Source organism: Pseudocercospora fijiensis, assembly GCF_000340215.1.
Source record: "Pseudocercospora fijiensis CIRAD86 unplaced genomic scaffold MYCFIscaffold_2, whole genome shotgun sequence".
In the NCBI taxonomy this organism is placed as follows: Eukaryota; Fungi; Ascomycota; class Dothideomycetes; order Mycosphaerellales; family Mycosphaerellaceae; genus Pseudocercospora; species Pseudocercospora fijiensis.
The window spans coordinates 713109-735057 of record NW_006921533.1 but is presented as its reverse complement, the minus strand read 5'-3'; the positions used below and the strand labels follow the sequence as shown (position 1 = coordinate 735057).

General features: G+C 47.3%; 7 protein-coding genes across 7 annotated transcripts; 4 read left to right on the top strand and 3 right to left on the bottom strand.

Moving 5' to 3' along the window:
- Positions 1-447: 447 nt before the first annotated feature.
- On the top strand, positions 448-2209 carry MYCFIDRAFT_213835 (dehydrogenase kinase). The gene has a single exon (XM_007924816.1). It carries the CDS (start codon positions 732-734, stop codon positions 2151-2153), a length of 1422 nt encoding a protein of 473 aa, XP_007923007.1. The 5' UTR covers positions 448-731; the 3' UTR covers positions 2154-2209.
- Positions 2210-2736: 527 nt separating this feature from the next.
- MYCFIDRAFT_210214 (uncharacterized protein) lies at positions 2737-3800 on the top strand. Its single transcript, XM_007924815.1, has one exon. The coding sequence runs from the start codon at positions 3206-3208 to the stop codon at positions 3599-3601; it is 396 nt and encodes a 131-aa protein (XP_007923006.1). The 5' UTR covers positions 2737-3205; the 3' UTR covers positions 3602-3800.
- Positions 3801-3904: 104 nt separating this feature from the next.
- Positions 3905-4949, bottom strand: MYCFIDRAFT_65200 (uncharacterized protein; the record flags this gene model as incomplete). Its single annotated transcript, XM_007924509.1, has 2 exons — positions 3905-4858; positions 4914-4949. 2 exons carry the CDS (start codon positions 4947-4949, stop codon positions 3905-3907), a joined length of 990 nt encoding a protein of 329 aa, XP_007922700.1.
- A 174-nt stretch (positions 4950-5123) lies between these two features.
- MYCFIDRAFT_53414 (uncharacterized protein) lies at positions 5124-6354 on the top strand. The gene is made up of 4 exons (XM_007924391.1): positions 5124-5339; positions 5444-5497; positions 5546-6042; positions 6117-6354. The coding sequence occupies exons 1-4, from the start codon at positions 5286-5288 to the stop codon at positions 6148-6150; spliced, it is 639 nt and encodes a 212-aa protein (XP_007922582.1). The 5' UTR covers positions 5124-5285; the 3' UTR covers positions 6151-6354.
- Positions 6355-6385: 31 nt separating this feature from the next.
- Positions 6386-8748, bottom strand: MYCFIDRAFT_213832 (uncharacterized protein; the record flags this gene model as incomplete). Its single annotated transcript, XM_007924814.1, has 4 exons — positions 6386-7436; positions 7507-7674; positions 7840-8191; positions 8245-8748. 4 exons carry the CDS (start codon positions 8746-8748, stop codon positions 6721-6723), a joined length of 1740 nt encoding a protein of 579 aa, XP_007923005.1. The 3' UTR covers positions 6386-6720.
- Positions 8749-11710: 2962 nt separating this feature from the next.
- MYCFIDRAFT_16922 (uncharacterized protein) lies at positions 11711-12574 on the top strand (the record flags this gene model as incomplete). Its single annotated transcript, XM_007924127.1, has 4 exons — positions 11711-11843; positions 11896-12097; positions 12150-12384; positions 12434-12574. Coding segments are annotated over 4 exons (711 nt in total), but the record flags the coding sequence as incomplete, so codon positions are not given.
- Positions 12575-13257: 683 nt separating this feature from the next.
- On the bottom strand, positions 13258-14339 carry MYCFIDRAFT_60255 (uncharacterized protein; the record flags this gene model as incomplete). The annotated part of the gene is made up of 2 exons (XM_007924472.1): positions 13258-14186; positions 14244-14339. 2 exons carry the CDS (start codon positions 14337-14339, stop codon positions 13530-13532), a joined length of 753 nt encoding a protein of 250 aa, XP_007922663.1. The 3' UTR covers positions 13258-13529.
- Positions 14340-21949: the final 7610 nt, after the last annotated feature.

The window sequence follows — 21949 nt, the reverse complement described above, 5'->3', positions numbered from 1 at the left end:
CGATGCCTGGAAAGGGGATTCGGAGCAAGCGTCAAGCAAAGTCTCCTCGATAGTTGGTCATATTCTACAGCACACGCTCGCGTTGTTGTGCGGCAGAATCGCTCAATAATAATGCCACGCCATATTCAAAGAGTCCGAGAGCGGACTCGAGTCGAGGGAGGCGCGCCCCACTCTGGCGCGAGGACACATGATCCACGCACGGAAGGCGCGCGTGCTCGTGCTCGTGCTGTTTCTGCTTCGGTGCACGAGCACATTTGCCATGACAATTCAGTCTTTCTCTCATCATCATTTAATTGTGAATTCCATGAATCTGATCGACGAAGCATGTCTGCTACTTCTATCACGTTGCGTCCATGAACGGTGCAGTGCATGTCTCTTGGCCGAGACGGCTCGTCCATCCACCCGGCATCCTGGCCAGCATTGAAATATGAGTCTTTCCGTTTTCGTGTTCGAGAGTCGTCCTGTCACTCCTGTGCATGGTATCAGTAGTCGTCAACAGACTCCCAGCCGATGCCATGCTTCTCCAGCCGTTCACAGTGAAGAGAGGCCTCGTTCTATTCTCGTTCTGCAGCACACATGGCAGAACCCTGTGCCACTTCGAGGGCCCAGAGCCTCCAAACACGCTTGACTCACTCATCGACATAGCAACTGCGCCATCGCCGTCGAGTCTCACGTACGCGTAGCCACCACCACGCCTACACATCAATGCTTCAACGGTAACACTCGAGATTATGCTCAGCCGAAGTGCTGTAGCAATTCCCACCCGGAGCAGCACCACCAATAATGCCGTCAGCCGCATTCGCCGCGCGTGCCCAACAGGCACGCGACACATCCAGACAGCCACGGTAACGGATCGAGACATCGCCAGACTGGCCGCAAAGCCTTTGCACCCCCTCACCCTCGCCGACTTGTGCAAACATGGCCGACCACCGCTTAGCGAAGACGCGCTGCTCAACAGTGCAAACTTCACCCTCGATATCCTGCCTTCTCGCCTGGCACACCGCATACAAAGCTTGAGGTCTCTGCCATACATCGTCATCGCCAATCCGCATGTATCCAAGATACACAGCAATTACGTGCATTCCTTGTCGACTTTATTGCCCTACGCAGAAAGGAGGATCGAGAGCATAGATGATGAAATCACTTTCACCGAGGTCATGGCAGACCTGGTCCAGACTCACCACAATACCATTGCTATTCTGGCAAGAGGCTTTCTCGAGGCCAGGAAGTATATTGGCAAGACGGACATCACGCGTTTCCTGGACGAGCATTTGCGCGCCCGCATCGGCACACGTCTGATCGCAGAACAACACATCGCCTTGCACTTCAGCAGCCAGCCGCATGCCGAGCTTTCGTCTGAGCCCGCGCCAGATTTCAGCGATTCATCTTATATTGGCCTCATTGATACTGCTATGAAGCCGGCAGACATTGTTCGCTCGTGCGAGCACACTGTGGGAGAAATCTGTGAGCTCAAGTACGGCGTCCGGCCATCGGTCAACATCATTGGAAGCCCTGAGACCGCCATTGCACACATTCCCATGCACGTTGAGTATATCTTGACAGAGTTGCTCAAAAATAGCTTCAGAGCCACGATTGAGGCCAACACTGAGAAGGAGCCCATCGAGGTTACCATCGCCCCAGCTCCAGCTCCAGCATCCGAGCATCAGACTGCGCATGCAAAATCAAAGACGCACACAGAGATTAGCGAAGTCAAAAGCATGCCTGGCGGTGTGATCAGCAACTACCATCAGGGCAGTGTGGATCACGCTTCGGGCTCAAATGGTCCTGAAAGTGCTCATTCGGCAAACATCCGACCGCTCGACAATGCGACTCCTGGCGTAACAATCAGAATTCGCGATCGTGGTGGTGGCATCAGTCCTGAGAACGAAGCAAAGCTGTGGGAATATGGCTTTACGACATTCAACGAGGATGAAATCATGAACAAGGTGAGCGGAGGCTCAGCAGGGATGGATGCGCTCGACACGATCAGTGGCGGTGCAGCCGGCGGAAGCAGTCTGGCTGGTCTTGGCTATGGACTGCCGCTCGGTCGAGCGTACGCTGAATACTTTGGTGGTGGCATAGCAGTACAGAGTCTGTGGGGATGGGGAACAGATGTCTACCTGTCTCTTAGAGGTGTGGGCAAAATCAAATGAACTTGAACACGCGACGGAGGGTCATATAGCAGGAACAAACAGATATTCAGGGCCTCAATGATTCCCTCGCTGGCACTGATTCCGCTGCGTGCAGAGCATGACCTGATGCATGCTCCAAGTTTGCTTGCCTTCACGACCATGAGACTAGTAGACAATATGTTGATGTGCTGGCAGGTCATTCGCAGTGTCTGTTCCATTGCCTATAAGTAAATGCCTCCTCGTCCACCTATTGCATCTCTCCTGGAGCAACACAATCGACACGATCAAGTATTGCTGGGCACCAAAGCAAGTCTAGTCGATCAACAACTCATCATAAGGGACACGTACTGTGCCACCCATTCGACAATCAGGCTTCCAGAACCATTGAGCGACATCAGAGCGAGTCTTCTTGACTGCCGCACCACATCAACCGTGCTACCCATTCGACCATCAGGCTTTCAGAACCATTGAGCCACATCAAAGCGAGTCATCTCCACCACCAACTCCACACCAGTACCACTCAACCGTCCCACCCCATCGACAACCATGCTCTCACCCACCCTCCACCTCCTCCTCCTCCTCACCCTCTTCACCCTCCTCACCCCCACCCTCTCCACAAAACAAATCTGCTTCTTCCAGCACGGCAACAACAACTGCGAAAAATCCCTCACCCACTACTGCTGCCCCTTCACACCCACCTCCGGCCAATGCTGCACCAACCCTCGGGGTCCCACTTACTGCTACCACATAGGAATTTTCGACCTCGGGCGCCTCGAAATGGCACATTTCTACAATAAAGAGCAATGCTCTGGTGGGCTGTTCGACGAGGCGCGTCCGGTGGGGAATGGTGGAAGGGTTTGTACCGAGGAGTTTTCGACGTATCCGGAGAATGCTAGGTTTACGGATCCGAATACGTGGAAGTGTAGTGCTATGTGGACTCGGGGGAGGGATGATGCTGCGTGGAGGGAGCCGGAGGGCGGCGAGGAAGGGAGGGGGGGAGGGGGGGAGAAGGTAGACCTCCGACTCCGCCGCCGGGGTATTATGATGATCCGAGGGTTCCGAGGCCGTATGGGATGTTGCAGCCGGCTTGGGAGGCTAGGCCTGCGGGGCGGAATGGTACTGTGGGTAGGAGGCCTGGGGCGATGGTGAGGAAGAGGGGACATGGAAATCCTCCGCCTGTTCCGACGAGTTGTAGTCTTCCGACCATCGCTGGGTTTAGGGATGATAAGGGGAGGCAGAGGGAGATTGTTTTTCGGGAGGATCAGTATGATGATGTGGTGGAGTTGTTGAATAAGGAGGATTGGAAGGGTTTGGAGAAGTATCCCGATAGTGGGAACCCGGTGCCCGGGTCGCCGGAGTATGAAAGGGAGGAGAGGGAGAGGATGGTGAGGGCGGAGAAGGAGTGGAAGGAGGATGAGGAGGCGGAGAAGGCGGAGAAGGCTGCGGCTCAGAAGGTGGCTAAGTTGTAGTCGTTTCTGCAAGCATGATTTAGCGGCTGTGGTTTTTGGGGCCAGATTGACAGATTTTGGATTTTGGGAGATTGTTCGATACCAGACTGACTATGTTGGATTTTGGGAGATTGTTTGATACCAGACTGACCATGCTGGAGTTTCGGAGTTCGTTTGATACCATTATGCAGGCACACGTTGCCACTGTCTTTTGTTTGTGAAAGTGTTTCCCTCCCACTCTCATTGTCGCTTCTCATTCATCGTACATGACTTGCCCGTGCGGAGATCTTCCGCCACTCTACAAGCAGATAATGCTTGGAGCAGCTACGAGACGTCCATTTCGTCAGCGCCTTGTCCCTTTCTCTGCCGATCATCCACGCGCTTTTTAGTTGCTGCCTTTGCATCCTCGATCCACTTATCATAGCTGCCGTCCTTCACCTTCTGCGCTGTGACACCCTTCATGACCTCTCCGATGAAGCCGACGAAGTTGTGTCTCCGCAGTGCGTTCTCCCATTGCCAGTCTCTTCGCTTCTGCTCTTCTCGTGCTAGCCATTCCGAGTCGCCCACTTCTCTTGCCCTCGACCTCAAGTCCTCGCACATGGCTAGAAGGTTGAATCTGATCTCGGTCTGTGGGTAGCGTTCGATTCGTCGTTGGAGGACTGGAATGACGGCATCTGCAAAGATTTCCGGAGGACAAGCGCCGGCATCGCCGTGTCGTATTGGGGCTGGCTGTAATCCGTCGAGCTCGTAGAGAGTGCTATTGATGCTTGTATAAGCAATAAAGTGGTAGACGTCGTCATCTGCAGTCGCCATGCGAGTCTCATCTGATACAAAGGGCGAGGAGCGGGCGAATGAGTTGTGTGTCTCGCGGATCAGGTCTGAATTCGAGAGCGCCTCGCCACGCAGGTCTGGTGGGAAAGCGGATGTGAATTCCTTGAAGTCCTTCAAGTTTGGACCAATCTCTACGCCACCGTCTTCTGACGAACCATCCTTGTTGAGCAGCACACTAAGGAGTGCTTGAGTTCCGCATGCATTCTGGATCGTCTGTGCTGCAAACCATACCGGGCCGCCTTCATCTGACTGTCCTTCTAATGCTGCGTAGTCGAACTCGCCATCAAGTGGTGCATCTCGCTTCGGCTTCTCGTCGGTGGGGTATTTGAACAGGAAGATGACTCCGATCGGGTTCAGTTGCTGTAATGAGTCTGCATCTAGCGATATGAGCTCCTCGAATTGCACTTTCTTGACGCCCAGCGACTCGATCAGATATGTGAAGACGCCCTTGGAAAAGTATCAGTAAATGTTCATCAATGTTGGCGATGCTGGACGGACCCACGGCGTCGCTCTCAATCGTGTTCCACCCGCCAGACATGTCTCCTTCTGTGTCTGCTTCGATGTCTTTGCTCCCAGTCAAGTCGCGTGTTGATCGTCGGTGTCAAGCAGAGCCGCATCAAAGAGCTCGGGCCACCTTTGCGTCACACTTGCATCCGTTTCCAGACGAGGCAAGCATCACAAGCTCCTGCCAACTTTGCGCTCTTCCTCCCATCTTCTGACCAGTTTCTTCATTGCTCGCATACCAGTACGCACTCTCACCAACAACATCACCTCTTGGATCATACTTCGCTTCAGGCATTGACTCAGTCCGCCAGTGTCTTCAGATTTCCAGCTTGAATTTCTCCAGCGACCCAATAGCGAAACAGACAGTATTATGGCTTCTTACGCAGAAATCGCGGCCAAGGGCCCAAAGCAGAGCGATGAGGAGGTATGTATGCCGGGTCACCATCTGTCATGGTCATACTGACAGTATGTACAGAAGTAAGGAACGACCAAGGATCGCGGCACCAAGAATGACTAACCGGATGCAAAAGGATTCCAGACGCAGTGCCAGAGATAATGCACGAAGATAGCGGTGTTCACTCGGTAGGTGCTGATTTCACGGTGCGCGATCCACTCTAACAAAAATGACAGCTCGAGTCTCTCAACTCTGTCAACGATCACGTTCAGTCTCTGCCTTCCACAACTAGCTACGCCGATCAACAGCTGGCCGAAGAACGCGCCGAGGAGGCACGAAGGGAAGCAGAGCAAAAGGCAGATCAAGCAGCGAAGGAGGCACACGACTTCATGCACCGGGCTGAGGCAAGCGCAAAGCAGCTCGGAAAGGACTTCAAGTCAGAATCCAAGACATTCAGCCAGAAGAGCGAGAAGAAGTACGAACAGGTCAAGGGCAAGGCAAAGGAGGAATGGCAGCAGGCGAAGAAGGACGGCAAGAAGGCCGAAGACTGGGCTGAGAAGAACAAGAACAACCCAGTCGTGGTAGGCAATGCTGTGGTTATCGCTGCTCTTGGTGCTCTTCTTGGAACTGGCGCATACAGAATGCACAAATCCAACACCCTGACATGGAACGTCGTTGGTGCTTGGGCGGGTGCAGTCGGTCTCTTTGCAGTGGGCGATTACTATGTCTCGCAGTAAGTTTCCTTTGCTCCGACGTCACACGGGTAAGCTCTCACAGTGAATCCCTGCTAACCTTATTAACGCACAGATACTTCTTCAAGAAGTACCCACCAAAGAACTAATGGGTGGTGCTTGACGGCTAAGACTGGATACGATGGATGAGAGCTAAGGAGGATAATGTTGTCTTACTGATACAATGCATCTCGACTGTACGGCGCTTGGAATATGCGTCGGTGATGTAGCTGCGTAGCCGGGCGTTCTTGCGGCTCCGAAGCGGTCTTGTATACTATGCCACTTCTTTTTGAATCGAAAATGTTTCCGATCTCAGCCAACATCACTAGTGGCAGTGGTAAGTTGCTTGTGGGCTCATGAGGACTGACTACGAATTTCTTCAAAATGCAGGAAGTCCTCTTCATTCACAAGTTAGATCATTACCAGCATGGCGCTGAGAGCCTTCTTCCCACGATCGATATCAGCGTCTGGTCATGACTCCCGACATCTTTGCTACAGCCGGGATTCCCACGTCGTTCTCGTCGCTGGAATTGGAACTGCGGCCGTTCTCAACACCTGTATGCTGGCAACTCAACTTGATACAAGAATTCTCCTGGCGAACCCAGCGTGCCTTAGTGACTGAAAGATGCGTCGAAGCTCAGGTCGACACCGCACTGTGGTGCTCATTGTTACACCGAGACTCAAGATGTGATTCGGTTGCGCGGGATAGCTTTGGGCACCCAGAGCATCGAGAAAGGAGGAAGATCACTTGACGCTGTCAAGTAGGTGCACTGAACCGGACTGGTGGCCAGGAGTTTCAAGGGATGTCGCCCAGTGACCTGACAAAAGTCCGTTACGAAGTGCACAAGGTCATCCACTCTTCTCCTGTCCTCGTATAGAGACAAAGAGTCCAGTATGCAGTATACGGCTGTCTCTTGCAGCTGCATAGCTAGGCAGCCGAAGAACAGAGCGGTCACGGTGTCGAAACTGTCTGCGATATTGTTTGAATCGAGAACCTGGCACAGATTGGGCAATTTCGTTGCAACGACGTGCTTCAGACCTTGATGCAAGAGCTGACCGAGCAAATCGACGACCATGGTCTTGGGATCTTCGCGGTGGTGCTGGCCGCAGAACCAATACAGGCTGACGCCTGTGGCTCGCTCGTTCAAGGAACTCAGCAGTAATGAAGAGAAGAACGATACCGTGGAATTGGTCACGTCAGCCCGACCCTCTCGCGCATTCACCACGAGACGCTGGTCGGTATCGTCCTCTATCCATTTGGTGACTTCAGCTGAACTCAGGATGAAAGCTGTGCGGCTCTCAACATCCGAGGACATGGAGCGCCCAATGCGAAGACATTGTGCCAGATCTGTGATTGCAAGTTCGGCATCCCACTCTATTGCCAGTGAGAGCATATCTGGAGCGTCATCAGCAAAAATGGAAAGTTTCCTCGTCAAAGTGTGGCGTCGTGCCAGGAAACTTCTGACCTTTCCACATGTCCGTCACTTGTTCATTCATTCTTCGCGTCGCCTCATTCTTGACGCGACGTTTTTCTCGTTCGGCTTTCAGTCGCCTGTCCTGTCTGTGTCGCTTGGTGGCATCGCGAAGAAGGGACTTCATCGAATTCATCACCTCCGCTCCTTGCGTCTTGGTCTCTATCAACTCCAGAGAGACTAGCTAAGTCAGTCCGTGGCCTCAAGATGGGAGCAATACGACTCACGCTCATCAACCCGTTTCAGGAGCTGGTCATTTTTCTCGATGACTTCGGCATGCGCTGAACTTCGTCAGTTGGCTTACTATGGTGTGTCTGGAGACCATACCTGTATCATCCCTGTCTGACTTTGCTTTGAAGCTGGCGTGCAGCTCATTCATGGCTATCCTGTCCATTGTGGCCCACAGAGTCTGGAAGTCCTTCACCGATTCGGACAGGTATTTGCCATAGTCCTTGCCTTTGAAGGCCGCGCGAATGAATTTCTTCGCAGGATGCTGCATGAAGTATTCAAGAGCCTGTTGCATGCACTCCATGGTTGCCAGGACCAGCCTTCCAGAATATTTGTCCAACTGTTTAGTTGCATACACCATCTTGAGATGCAGTGCAGTTTGGATTGCGATCGGAACTTGTTCGACCATATCGTTGATCTCCTCGCGAACATCATCGAGCTGCGCAGCTACCTGGTACGAGCGTCGGGTCAGCGTCAGCAATGACAACGGCCGCACCAACATACACCAACGACGACCTTCAGTCCCCCACATAGCAAGGAGCCTTGCCATGACTCTGTCGGCAACAATCTGATCCAGCTCTCAACAGGACCTTTCAAATCACGGCATTTCCGCAGATAATGCCGCAGCTTCCCGCGGAAGCCTTTGCTTTCCAAGGTCTGATATCGCGTCAAAGCGCTCTCTAGAGTATTTATCACATCTTCCCAGGAATGCTTCTCTTCATTCTTCAGATATACCCCGCTGTCCTTGCCGTCAATTGATCGAGACTTTACGTTCCACTCTGTGAGGGTCTCCAGAAATTTGATTTTCCCACGCTTCAGATCTTCAGTATCTTCTATGTCAATACTGGTATCAGGATCCTGGATGAATCGGTCTTTGAGCGGCTGATAATAGGGCTTGATGTTCTTGAAGCCCGGGTCCACGCTCGGAAGGTGGATCTCGATAAAGCTGACCTCTTCGGTAACCACTTGCAGCTCTGGCTTTGACTTAGAAGTTGCTGAGACCGCCATTGAAGAAGTCGTAGCACCCTTCTCACAAAAGTTGATGCCGCGGAGCCCAGGAAGAAGACCAAGCTGTACATACACAGCGAGTACGTTTACTGTATTGCAAGAGGTGCGAGGGCATACGGCACAGCAGAATCTAGATCATACTGCGGCACGGCACAGCATGCAAGCCTCATGAAAAGTAAGGCTCCGACCTGCCTTATAGAGATGCGCTAACGTAATGCCAAGGCCAGCTGATAACATTCAGAGGCTGCCTTGTTTGCCTTCTGCACTCGCCAATATTCCCAGCTTCGCCTGTTTCGGCCACCTACTCAGCCTTATGGTGTCTCGATATGCACCCTCATTGGCCAGACCGTACATTCTCCCTGGCAAGAGCTTTAGCGAAGCACATCTCGAGGCAGACTTGCTACCAGGGCGTGTGCGCGGCACCAATCCAGAATGATGGGGCCAATAGTTCTGCGGACTCGGAAACCTGCTTGCTGCGGCCTCTGTTGCGCGGCTACACATCTGAGAACCAATCACGAGCTACTTGATTCGAGCTTCAGCCGTTCCGTGAGAGGCTGAGATTACAGTACTGGCCTTTCAAAAGGCTTGTGGAACTACTCTCTTGACTTTACTTTCATTCCAGCGACCTTCGCCATGAGTTCGACGTCTTCGGAAGATAGTGCTGTATCGGCCGGCTCGTCCAACGCAACGGACAGCACATTGACCGGAGCAACGACCACAAACAGTGTAGAGGATGAGGCAGAGAAGCATCCATTCCCTATCACTGCCGGTGACCAGACTTCACATCACCACAATGAAAGCAGAGAGACCCACGCTCAGAATTTCGAAGGCTCGAAGAACGAGAATAGAGACGGTACCAATGCCACCCCCTCCACCAACGCCGCCAACGCCGACCCTGATGCCGCGCAAGGTCGTCTCTTAGATCCTGAGGATGAGAATGAAGACATGTACGAGCTCAAAGCCAGTCTCAAGGAGAACATATACTGGGGAATCACATCAAAAGCGCTCGAGGACGGACAGAAGGATTCACAGAAGCGCAGCAGGCAGACCCTTTCCTACTTTGTCCTTGTTGAAGCCCGCATCAAGGAATTAGAAGAACAAGTTACATCTTTGAGAAAGCTCTCTGCTGGTGCAGCTGATGCGACATCATCGAATGATGCCACTACATCTCACGCTACCCAAGATGATGGTGAAGCGAAAACCGATGGAAAAAGCTGGAGTATTGAACCAAGCTGGAGGTCACTTGTGGATTTCATCGAATGCCCTGTTACCAAGGGTGCCGTGCCTTTCATGGAGATTCTTGCAGAGCCAATGGCTGAATTGCCTGGACGTAGTACGGACAGCATTTTCGAATCTGCCAGAGCTACACGCCATCAAGATAATGTCGCGGAGAAGTCCGATCAGCAGGACCCCATTTCGAAAAGTGTACATCGCATCCGTATCAACTCTTCGTTCATTATCGAGGCCTTAGAAAGAATCATGGGCAAAGAGTGGGCACCAAGAGCCACGGAGACCCACATTAGGCCATTCAAAGTGCTGCTCGCATATGAAGACGACCTTCGAAAGGAATTGCTCAACATGGACGAGAAGCTGGCCGAACATGTTGCACCAGATTCTGGACTTTCAAATCGTGTCAATTCGACCGAAATGACCGGCGCAATAGCGAGTGATGCTAGGTGTGGCGAAAGTGACACAATGGCAGAAGACTCTACACGTGAAGGAATGTTGGAAGGCTCAAAGCACATCAGGGCTTTGCTGCAATTTATGGACACGTTCTTGCATAAGGAAATTTGCGTTTACAAACAATTCCGCTCCAGGAAAACAGCAGATGGTAGCATCGCGAGAGTCAGTTTTGACGACCTGTGGAAACTGTTTGCCCCCGGCGATACAATCTATGACCCATCTTCTCATCAGGCATCGAAGGTGGTCAAGGTGCGAGGGGGGCGACCTGCACTTCGCAACGAACCGCCTTCGGCACTCGATTATAACAAGGACAAGGATAAGGCTCATTCTGGGCAGGACACTACACCCTCCAAATTTGTGGTAGACTGCTTCAATCTTGCTTTCGATGGACTGGAAGTTGGACCTATGCAAGCTGAACATGTCATACGACCATTCGAGGGCATGAAACCAGTAACGTCTTTACCTGTGTACCCCATTGAATATGCCTTGGAATTGGGCAACGATAAAGACTTGACTGGAGTTGTGGACCTCGTCAAAACACCTTCCAATCTGGTTGAAGAGCTCACTAGACGCGGTCAAGAATACTCGAAGCTCGTCGAACCAACCAAAATCATACACAAGGACTACGAAGGGATGAGTCTAGACTCCTCCCCAGAGCATGTAAGCAGTAGGAACTATGTTCGGAAGTCCTGTATGTGCTGACCTGTGGCGCAGATTGACAGTGAAGTAATTATCGACCTCGACAAGTTTTACCAGCTTGCGTCGGATTCGTACGAGAAGCCTCAACTCGGCTTACTGGATTCCCAAGATGCTGACTTTCGTGAGACCACCGAAACATGTCGACAGCGTTGTAAATGCTCCGATAAAGTCTGCCCACTTGTGGTGGAGAGCAGTACAGTTCTCTATGATGACCGTCTCGTCGACGGTCAACTGGAGGAGAAATTCCATTCTGATTCCAAAGATATCAAACGCTGGCGCTACTCCAATCAACAACAGCTCAAAGAACAGTATGGTGTCTTATTTCCAAGGGAGATATATGGGTTCGTGCTAAAGAATCGCAAATGGCGTAAGTCGATAGTGACGACGGCGCAGAACACATATTTGATATTGATAACTCGCAGACGCACTCGACATCGATAAGATCGAGGACACCAAGAAGTCACAAGAGCCCTTCAACAGCTTGGTCTTGCCTGAAGACTACAAGGAGATCGTGCGAAGTCTAGTGGAAGAGCACGGGCCTGAGGTCTACGACAAGAAGCAGACTGAAAGCAATCGTACACGAGAAGATCTTGTCCGAGGTAAGGGCAAAGGCTTGGTTATCCTTCTTCATGGTGTACCAGGCGTTGGTAAGACCAGTACAGCGGAGTGCGTCGCAGAATACACCGGACGACCATTATACGCACTGACGTGTGGTAAGCATCTTCAACCAAGTCGTCTCACATGTACTCTAACGTCGCTTGCCAGGTGATATCGGGAAAACGCCCAGAGAAGTACAGGACAGTCTCTCTGAAGCCTTCAGCCTTGCATACCGTTGGAATTGCGTCATGCTCCTCGACGAAGCTGATGTATTCCTTGCTGCACGTGATGGCACCGATTTGAAGCGCAACGCGGTAGTCTCGGTGTTCTTGAGATCACTCGAATACTACAGTGGAATTCTGTTCTTAACGTAAGTTCAGGGTAGCCAGGGCCTTTCGGAAGTCTTTCTAATGCCATCGAAGGACGAACAAAGTGGGTTTCTTCGATGAAGCCTTCAAGAGTCGCATTCACATGATGCTGTATTACAAAGAACTTAACAAGCTGCAGACCGAAGAAATCTGGAAAGTCAACCTCAATCGTCTCCGAGAGAACAAACCAACGCTCAATTTCGATGTGAACGTTTTGCTCAAGTGGGTACGAAAAGCCTACCGCGCGATGGAGAAGGATGACAACCGACGCCCATGGAACGGAAGACAGGTAAGAATGGACTTATCATTTGAAGGAACGTAACCAACAATTGCCCCAGATTCACAACGCTGTGCGGACAGCGGCAGCGCTGGCGGCTTTCCAGAAAAAGAACACATTGACGGTGGAGCACTTGAAGCAAGTCGAGAAGGCCAGCGAAGAGTTCGACAAGTATCTCTTCGACACACACGGCACGGACGATATTGGAAGAGCGGAGAGAAATATGGAGCGGGCTGATGACAAGTTCGCGAAACTGTTTCATGACAAGTCGGCTAAATCGACGCCCAGAAAGTCGTCCGCGAAGAAAGACGACAAGAAGACGCCTCGCTCCAAGATGAAGAGGCGAAATCCGTCCCCTCCACCGACAAGCGACGAAGAAAGTGATGGCGGCAGTGACGAGGACGGCAAGAAATCTAAGCGCGACAAATCTGAGTCAGGATCGGACTCTGACTCGGACTCGGACACTTGATGAAGCTGCTGATGAATATGATGGATGCACTGCGGCATATTTGTAGAGTCAAGATGGCTGTGGACGCGAAGAGTTTTTTATTTTTGTCGTCACGGCGGCTAATGCGGACATCAACGTGAAGGATTCGAGATGTTGACCATTGACGAGAATTTTGGAGGGTGAGACTCGTGGATCGCATCGCTGTTGGAGAGAGGTGAAGTATATAATTGCCCGATTCGGAGCTTCAACAGCTCTATCTACTTGGATACTTCTTATCAGCATGCATCTCCGCAGATAGGCAGAGAGAGAGAGAGAGAGAGAGAGAGAGAGAGAGAGAGAGAGAGAGAGAGAGAGAGAGAGAGAGAGAGAGAGAGAGCCATCAGCAAAGAATTCGGCCTATCATATCGAAAACTGCGTCGAGAGTGCATAACAAATTTGAACGAAGTGTGCAATTAGCAGAATGGTGCCATCTCTGAATAATGAGCTGTTACCGAGAAGCCCATCCACGCGCACTGCCAAGCTCCAGTGAGTAGTCTTGGTCGTGCTCAGGATCACCTCTTTCTCTCACTGAGACTGGCCGGCTGTGTTTGAAATGTCGGCGCTCCCTTTAGCAACTCTGCTGTAGGATGGTGAAATACGCACCTCGGGGCAGCGTGGATGGGAGTTCGTAGCGAATTCTGAGTCGTTCATCCGCGTACAAGGAATCGTTTCACACAACACAGGCCCAGCCAAAGCTGCCGTCGAACTGCCATGGCCCTCGAATATCGGACAGACTTGGAATCTCATCTGGCGCATAGTATCGCAACAACTTCTCCATATCCTCCTCTTCCATGTCGCATAGATCTTCCAGTGTCCACTTGACGCACACCTTGCTCATCCATTGCATTCTCTTTGGACCTTCCTCAGGCAGTGGTGCGACTTCTCTCAACTTCCGTCGCAGCTGGCCGACCTTTTTGATCGCATCGCCCATGTTCGGTGGCAGACTGCCGGCTATCCTTCTCCTCACAAGATTGGCCATTTTCGGGCCATTGCCGTTTGTGCTGACCATGATTTGAAGTGGGCCATCGCGGTGGACACTGCCAAAGTAGAAATCGCATTCGGGAGGCACGTCTGCGATGTTGGCAGGCAGTCTCTTTTCTTTGCATAATCTCCATATGCGCGAACTTGCTTGCGGATCATCAATGGCCGTCATGACCATGGTAATGTCCTTGTCATGCAGGTCCGAAGGCTCGAAGAGCCTGTCATGGTATTCCACCTGCTGCTGTTCGATGCGATATGCGACTTCTGGATGGAGGCCGTCTCTCGGCGATACGACTACGACTCGAGCATCGGCATTGAGGAGATTCAGGATGCGGCCGGCCGCTACCTATCAATATCAGCACTTCGGCATGGACGCATCCAGTGGGAGAACAATGTCGCTCACCTCGCCGCCGCCAACGACCAGGACTTTTTTATTCCGCACTTGCCATGCCAGAATCAGCGATCCGCCGCCTTGGATCTCCGGGAACTCTTCTGCCATGATGAATACTGCAGAGACATGGAAGCGCAGAAAGCACCGGATATGCACTGGCGCATGTGAAGGCACGCCAAGACTTTGGTGATGACGTAAAACTACTCAGAATACAGTACATGTTATCACGCACAGCGCAGTGGATTACTTACGTAATACTGCATTGCCGGCGGTTGAATTGGCTTCGTTGATTGCCTATGTTCTATCTCTTCTATAGTCTAAAATATAGTGTAGAAAATTCTTCAAGCTAAGAAGTTACGTACCTATTATATAACTAAGCTAACGCGTTACACACCCCCTTAGCTTATATAAAAGGGTTTTAGGCAAGGTAGTTAATGCTTCTTTATATGCAAACAAAAGAAAATTAATCCTTTTAACTCCTTATATAGTGCTTTATTAAAACACTAAAAAAATAGTTTAAATCTACACTATATATAAGAGAGTCTTATTTTATACCCCGATTACCCTAGAAGGATATCGTTATATAATCCGGACTATATATACACCTTTATATATAGTCCCTATTACTAGGAACTGTTGTCTTCCTACGTAGTCTAAGCACAGACCGACACTATTAAGCCTTATCTAAGTACTCGTATCGTATAGTAAAGTTAGTTTAGCTAAACTAAGCCTATTACATTATTACTATCGGTTATTATATTAATCGCATAGGTAGCGTCTATTTAATTAGATAAAGGATTAGGTAAGATATATATTAGTTAAACAGATTTAATAAATTAGGATAAGTAACTTAACTAAGGACGCTACCCTTAGCTAAGACTACTGCACTATTATTACTAGCACTAATACAATCGCCGCAGACTTGTTATTAGTTAGTAGAAGTGACGTTCGAAGTAATAATATAGGCGATAGTAACGTACCCCGAAAGTAAGGTTTCCTATACTATTTGTTTAGTCTATATTAGAAGGTAAGGTTAAATCCTTTGTTCTAATTAGTCGTCGTTATCGTATTAGACACTTTTGCTAGCGCCAATCGATAAAGGTATACTTAATCGACTTAGTTACAATTAATAGGGGGGGGCGCCTACTACCTATTATATAGAGTTGTCTTCGTATTACTAAAGAGGAAGAGGTTGTTAGAGGAAGAGTTGCTTCCTTATATACCCCTATAACTGTATATCTTAGTTAGTTGTCAGGTTAGGTAGTCTAGTTAGTCTTAGCTGTTTAATAAACCTCTTCTAGTTCTAAGGGCTATAGAGCTTAGTTATTCTATCGGCTAGTATATCCTATATAGCTAGGTATTCGCATTGAATCCTTCTAGCCTTATATTCTTGCCTTAGCTAGCACTAGTGAATATCTATATAGCGGAGCTTCGTATCCAGTTTGCTAGTATTAGCCTTAATAATACGGATAGTCTATATATTGTCGTAGTATAGTATAGGAATACTGTCTAAGGTAAGGCCAATATTGTTAAAGAAACGCTTCTACTAGATCAATTCTAAGCCTGTATATAAGGTAGCTAGCAGTTTAGCTTCAGTCGTAGATTTAGTAACAGTTAACTGTCGTACTACCTTCTAATTAACTAGTCTATTGAATAGGCTAAATATCTATCCCTCTAACGACTGTCTCGTCCCCTTATAGTTACTATAGGATGCGTTAGAAGCTCCGTAGAATTTATAAAGCTGTTAGCTTAAATAAGTAGTAATTATTAGTCCGTTTGCGTTATACTCTAAGCATAGGTCCTTCGTGTTTAGCAGGTACCTAATACACTAGTCTGCTACTGCTATGTCTTCTGTCCGCGGGTTCTATAGAGCCTTAGACAACAAGGACACTACCTTAGCTATATCTGGCCTAGTTTAAACTACTGCAAAGTTAAGTAACCCTATACGGCTTTAGTAGGCTAGGATTGCTAATAGATTAATTCGAGTAGAGTTATCTTTACTAGAAGTTGGTTTCTTATATAGCTCGTATCTAGTTAGTAGGGGTGCTTTAGCTCTTCGACTAGCTATTACGACACTGTATCTTTAAGCTATCTTCTCGGTATATGCCTTCTAAGACAGCTATAGTTTCCTGTTCTACCTATCGTGTATAATTTCAATACTAAGGAACTATAAGAGCTTTCCTAGGTTACTAATTTTATATTCCTTTATTAACCTCTGCTTAAGGTCTATTGCCTTTTATATATGCTAGCGGTAATATAACAGTACAATATCGTCTACGTAGAAGAAGATAAATACCTGTTTGTCTAGGTCGGTGTATAGGCAGTCTACATTGTCTACTAGTTGCATACTAAGTTTGTTTTCTAGTGTTGTAGTAAAGTAGTTGTACTATAGCCGAGGTAACTCCTATAGACTATAGAGTGCTTGGATTAGTTTTAGCACCTTGCCCTTCTACTTAAATCTATTAGGCGGCCTAAGGTATAGCGTATATAGGAACATAGTATTAAGGAAGGCATTAACTGTATCTATTTGCTTAGCTTCTAGGTCAAACTTAGCTACGATAGCTATAAGGGCTCTGAAAACTCGTACAGCTAGTGTTAAGGCATAGGTGTCTAAGTGTGTATTCTTCTAAAGGTCCCCTCTCGTATATACTCTTACCTTAAACTTAATCAGTCGGCCATTAGCATTACCCTTGTATTTGAATACCTAGGTAAGAGGCAGAAGATTAGGCTTATTTAGTATATTTAGATCTACCTATTTAAAGGTACGTATCTTTAGGGCCTTATTGAATTCAACTCTTGCAGTATATATCTATTGTTCCTTAAACCGGCTCTTAAGTACCTGTCGCTAGTTACGTAGCTCTACTAGTAGGTCTGAGATCTTCGGTATAAGGCTTGAATTATGTTCGTCGCGTAGAAGTAGTAGCGGTTCTAGGGAATTAGGTAGATCGCTGCTAGCTTAATTATTATCGGCGCTGTTACTATATATTAACCTAGCTTCGTGCTCTGCTGCTATATACAGGTTGCTAAATAGAAGGAGGTTTCTCGCTTGTTCTCGGTCGCTAATATAGTAACGGCCGTCTCGGTAGATAGCCGCTGCTCGCTATCGTTTGTTTAGATTGTTAACTCGATAATACGGCCCTCCTATGTTTAGGGAGTAACGATAAGATATATTAGCGGCTTCAATTAGCATTAGCAATTCAGCTAGCTTAGTACGTAGCAAGTTGAAGTCTATATTATCTATATAACCTAGTGCGTCTACTTCGTTAGCAGGGGCTTTATTACTAGCATCGTTCTTAGGTTGTAGTTGCTAATTAATAGTTAGTTCTATTAATCTATCTAGTATATTATTACGCGGTTATAGTATTTCGCGTAGATTAATTAGAAAGTCTCGTTTCTATATAGGCACCTATACAAGCTGCAGCTTAGCTAGTGCTAGTAGTTAAGGTAGTAGTAGTTCTAGTCCAATAGGGTTATCTGTTAGCCTATTAACTATTATAAGTCGACTAGGCCCTATTAGTGTATCTACCCCCTTAGCTCTAAACCTAACAAGGTCTAGAGGTATGTCGTAGGCTTCTCGAAGTTCGTTAAACTAATGCTCCGAGGCGGGTGCTTGTACTTCTTCGAGATCACTATATTCTTCTGCAAGCTCTTAGTTAGTTATAACAACGCCTAGGTCGTTATTATAGCCGTTATAGAACTTGGTTTCGTTAAATACAACATCTCTTATACGTAGCACTGTTATCCTCGAGGGCACCTATATCCTATAGATAGAGTGTCCCTTATAACTATATAGGTACCTAATATAGGTCCGTAAGGCTACTTTTATAGTGTTTAGTAGTATAGCCTTCCTTTTGCTATTGCTATTAGCTGTCTCTGTGCCGTAGATTACTAGATATGCCCTTACACTAAACTAGTAGATATAGGCTACATTTGGCTTATAGCTAGTGCTAATCTTATATAGTGTTCGCATTAGTAGGTTAGCGGTTCGAGACCTTAGTAATCTATTAGCGAGGAAGGTAGCTATATAAACTGCTTCTAGCTATAGGTTGTGAGGGAACCTAGTATATATTATTAAGGCTCGAGCTACCTTAATAATAGTACGGCCTGCTCGCTTAGCTAGGTCCTATTCTAATGTGTACGGGGCTGTTAGCCTCTATATAGTATAATTATTGCGTAAGTAGGACCGAAAGCGAAGGCCTAAAATTCCTCCTTTATTGTTAGATAATAGGCATATAATGTCTCTGCTAATACTGCGTACGAAGGTAGCTATTTAGTTCTAGCATTGTAGGAGAGTTGATTCCTAGCGATTGTTAATAGTCTATATAAAATGAAGTCTAGTATTCAGATCGTATACGTAAAAGATGTACTAGTCTCTATTGTAGGCTAGATCTAGCTGTATTAGGTCGGCTGCAATATGTCTATATAGAGTTAGTATTAATACATTATAGTGCCTTAGTCTCCTAGAAATAAGCCTCTTTCCCTTTACTTATATATATATAGGACAAAGCGGTGTTCTTAGTACCTTATTGTTATATATATAATCTCTTATTATTCTATTAACCCTATCTACAAGCTCTTACGCTCTCTTAGAGCCGAGATGTCTAAACACCTTATATATTTGTTTAAGGGTAAGCTTCCTTAGCGGTAGTAGGCGTACGGAGCGACGAGCTATTACGTAGGCTAATAGTATAGTTGTCGACTATGCTAGTTAGAAGGGGTATAGGTATAGCTTGCCTTTATCCCCTATTAGCTATTCGAGCGGGGGTTTACTATCTACTTTATAGGTAATATCGAAATAGGGCATATAGTTATTAGGTCTAATAAGAGGGACTAGTAGTTTCCCCTATAGGTTGTAGAGAATATTATTAAGCTTATTGTGCTTAAACCTACGGTAATAGAAGATTGCCCTATTAGGGCCAAAGAGGCTATACGTAATTGGCATATAGTTAGGCCGAGTGAAGCCGGGGTCTCGGTGCCTTAGGCAGGGCTTAGCGCTTAGCGTTAGGCTAACTTACCTGCCTTCCTCCCTCTCCTTCTAGATCCTTATCGAATACTACTCGTACCTACTACTACCCTATCTACCTGCTAATATACCCTTCTTATACAGTATTCGATCTACCCTTTAAGGGTAGTAGCTAGATAGTCCTTATTTTAAGCTTTTAGCGGTATAGCTACGAAAACTATCGATTTAACTATATTACGCCCGAAGGACGGGACCTATACGTACCATTCCACTAAGAACAACCGTACTAATCATTAAGCAAGGCCTTCTATACGGCCTATTATACTAAGTCAATCGTACTAGACTAATACCTACTAATTCCGCTATATCCGTATCTTAGGGGCTAATAATATATTATTAGCGTTACCCCCTATTATAATAGCCGGCTTATTGCGAAGCAACAATAACCGTGCTGCCGCTAGCAGCGCTAGCAATAACAACGCTAGTAGCGCAGTGCCTACTAAGGTACCTACTAAAGTACCTGCTAAAGTGCCTCCTACCGAAGAGCCTACTATAGGACCTGCTAAAGAAGAACCTATAATTCTAGGTAATGATCTAGAATTGCCTATTAACGACATTCTTAACAACATTGTCAATCGTCGATATAGCTAACTAGCCTTTAGCCCCTAGCTAGTAGCGAGACTTTAAGAAGCTACTTAAAATAGGCTTACTGCCCTACGTTAAGAACAATAGCTAAAGGATAATCTCCTCGAGATTCGCCGCCTATAGGAAGCCCTAATAACTAATGCTAAGCCAACGATAACAAGTCCTCCTCTACCCGTCCCTACTTAAAAGAAGGATGCTAAACTTAAGGACTATACCGTATTTAACGGCTCTAGTCGAAAGCAATACAACGATTACATACGTAATTGTAAGCTCAACTAGCGAAACGCACTAAGGGCCCTTCTAGATAACTACTTATTAGTCGTCTATGCTATACAATACATTAATAGAGACCCAAAACGTACCTAGGATAACTATTTCGACTCCCTTACTAATTAGACCGCTGTTTAGTAGCAAACCTATAAGACTATTATGCTAGACACCCTTAGAAACCCTATACTAAGGCAACAATATGCTTAGGACTAGTACCTTCGAGCTAAATAAAAGACTAATTAATCGGCTCGTTTATTTAAGGCCTATTTAAAGACCCTCGAGGACGATCTCCCGGCTAAGACTAATTCTATATAGATCTCTAAGATACGCCTAAAACTTAGGTAGGAGCTTATCCTTAAATTGGACCGCCGTCGTATATTCGAATAGGCTAATCTAACGCGTATTTAATTCATAGTCGAAGTGGAAACAGCCGAACGGGCTATTTAGCTCTAATAACGACTAGAATCGAGGATCCGACTAGCTAGCACTAACCGCGGCAATCGTAGTAGCCGCGGAGGAAACTAAGGTTCCTACTATAATAACAATGCTAACAATAGGAATAGTAACGACCGTAGAAGAGGCCGTAGCCGACGGCTATATAGAGGAGGCCGCGATAGGGGCCGTAGAAGGGGCTTATATCCCTATAATGCTAACCGCTCTACTAACAATAATAATAGCTACGGTAGTCTACTAACCGGGTTGAAGTGCTTTAACTGTAACAGTACTAGCTATCTACTAGGCTAATACGACAAACCTAAGGATTAGGCCCGAATCGACCGTGCTACCGCTAAGCACTGTAAGTACCTTTTAGCCGCTAATGCTACCCCTATCGGTCCTTCGAAAAAAGAGTAAGCGCCGCACTAACTGTTAGCCTTATACGGCGTAAGACTATCGACATTGTGCTAGCTATTATACGCACCTATCTCGTATCGGACTCGTATAGCAATAATTATAGAACTAAGGTTACGCTAGACCTAGGAAATTCAGTTAGTGCCCTTATCAGCTATCGCCTAGCTAAGTAATTAGACCTTCGACAATTGCCTAGGACTAACCTGCTAACCCTTGCTTAGTTTAATGACGCTCGGCACTTAACCTACGGAGCCTACTATATCTATATAGCTCTAAAGGACGACCTCGGAAATAAACGCCTACTAAACTTTACTGCCTACGCGGTAGATATAGACAGCCTCCTATCCGACATTGTTATTAGCAACCCTGTTCTTAAGTACTATGCTATAGTTATAGACTTAGGCAGTCAATAATAGCGATTTAGAATCGCTAGGAAAGAGGACATTGAATATATCGATATTAGCGAGTGTCCTAATAATATTAGGGTCCTATTTATTAGCAACCTAACTCCCGCCTTAGCTAATCTAACTGCCGACCTACTTAGTAGTAATAACGATAAACTAGTGCCCCCTAATGGCATAGATCCTAAACAGCTTGAGCGTATACTAGAACCTATTCGAGAGACCTACATTAATGTGTTTAAACACTACTTAGCATCGACATTGCCTATATTTAAAGAGACGGATTATAAGATTGATATTATAGAGGGTAAAGAGGTCCCTTTTAGACCCCTCTACAACCTTAGTAAACGAGAGCTTGCTATATTGCGTAAGTACCTAGAGGAAAACCTAGCTAATAGCCGGATACGGTATAGTAATAGCCCTACTAGTACCCCTATCCTGTTCGTACTAAAGAAGGATAGTAGCCTACGCCTCTATATCGATTATCGTAGGCTTAATGCTATTACTATTAAAGATCGCTATCTACTTCCTCTTATTAATAAGACCCTCGATCGCCTTTCTAGTACCTACTACTATACTATATTAGACAT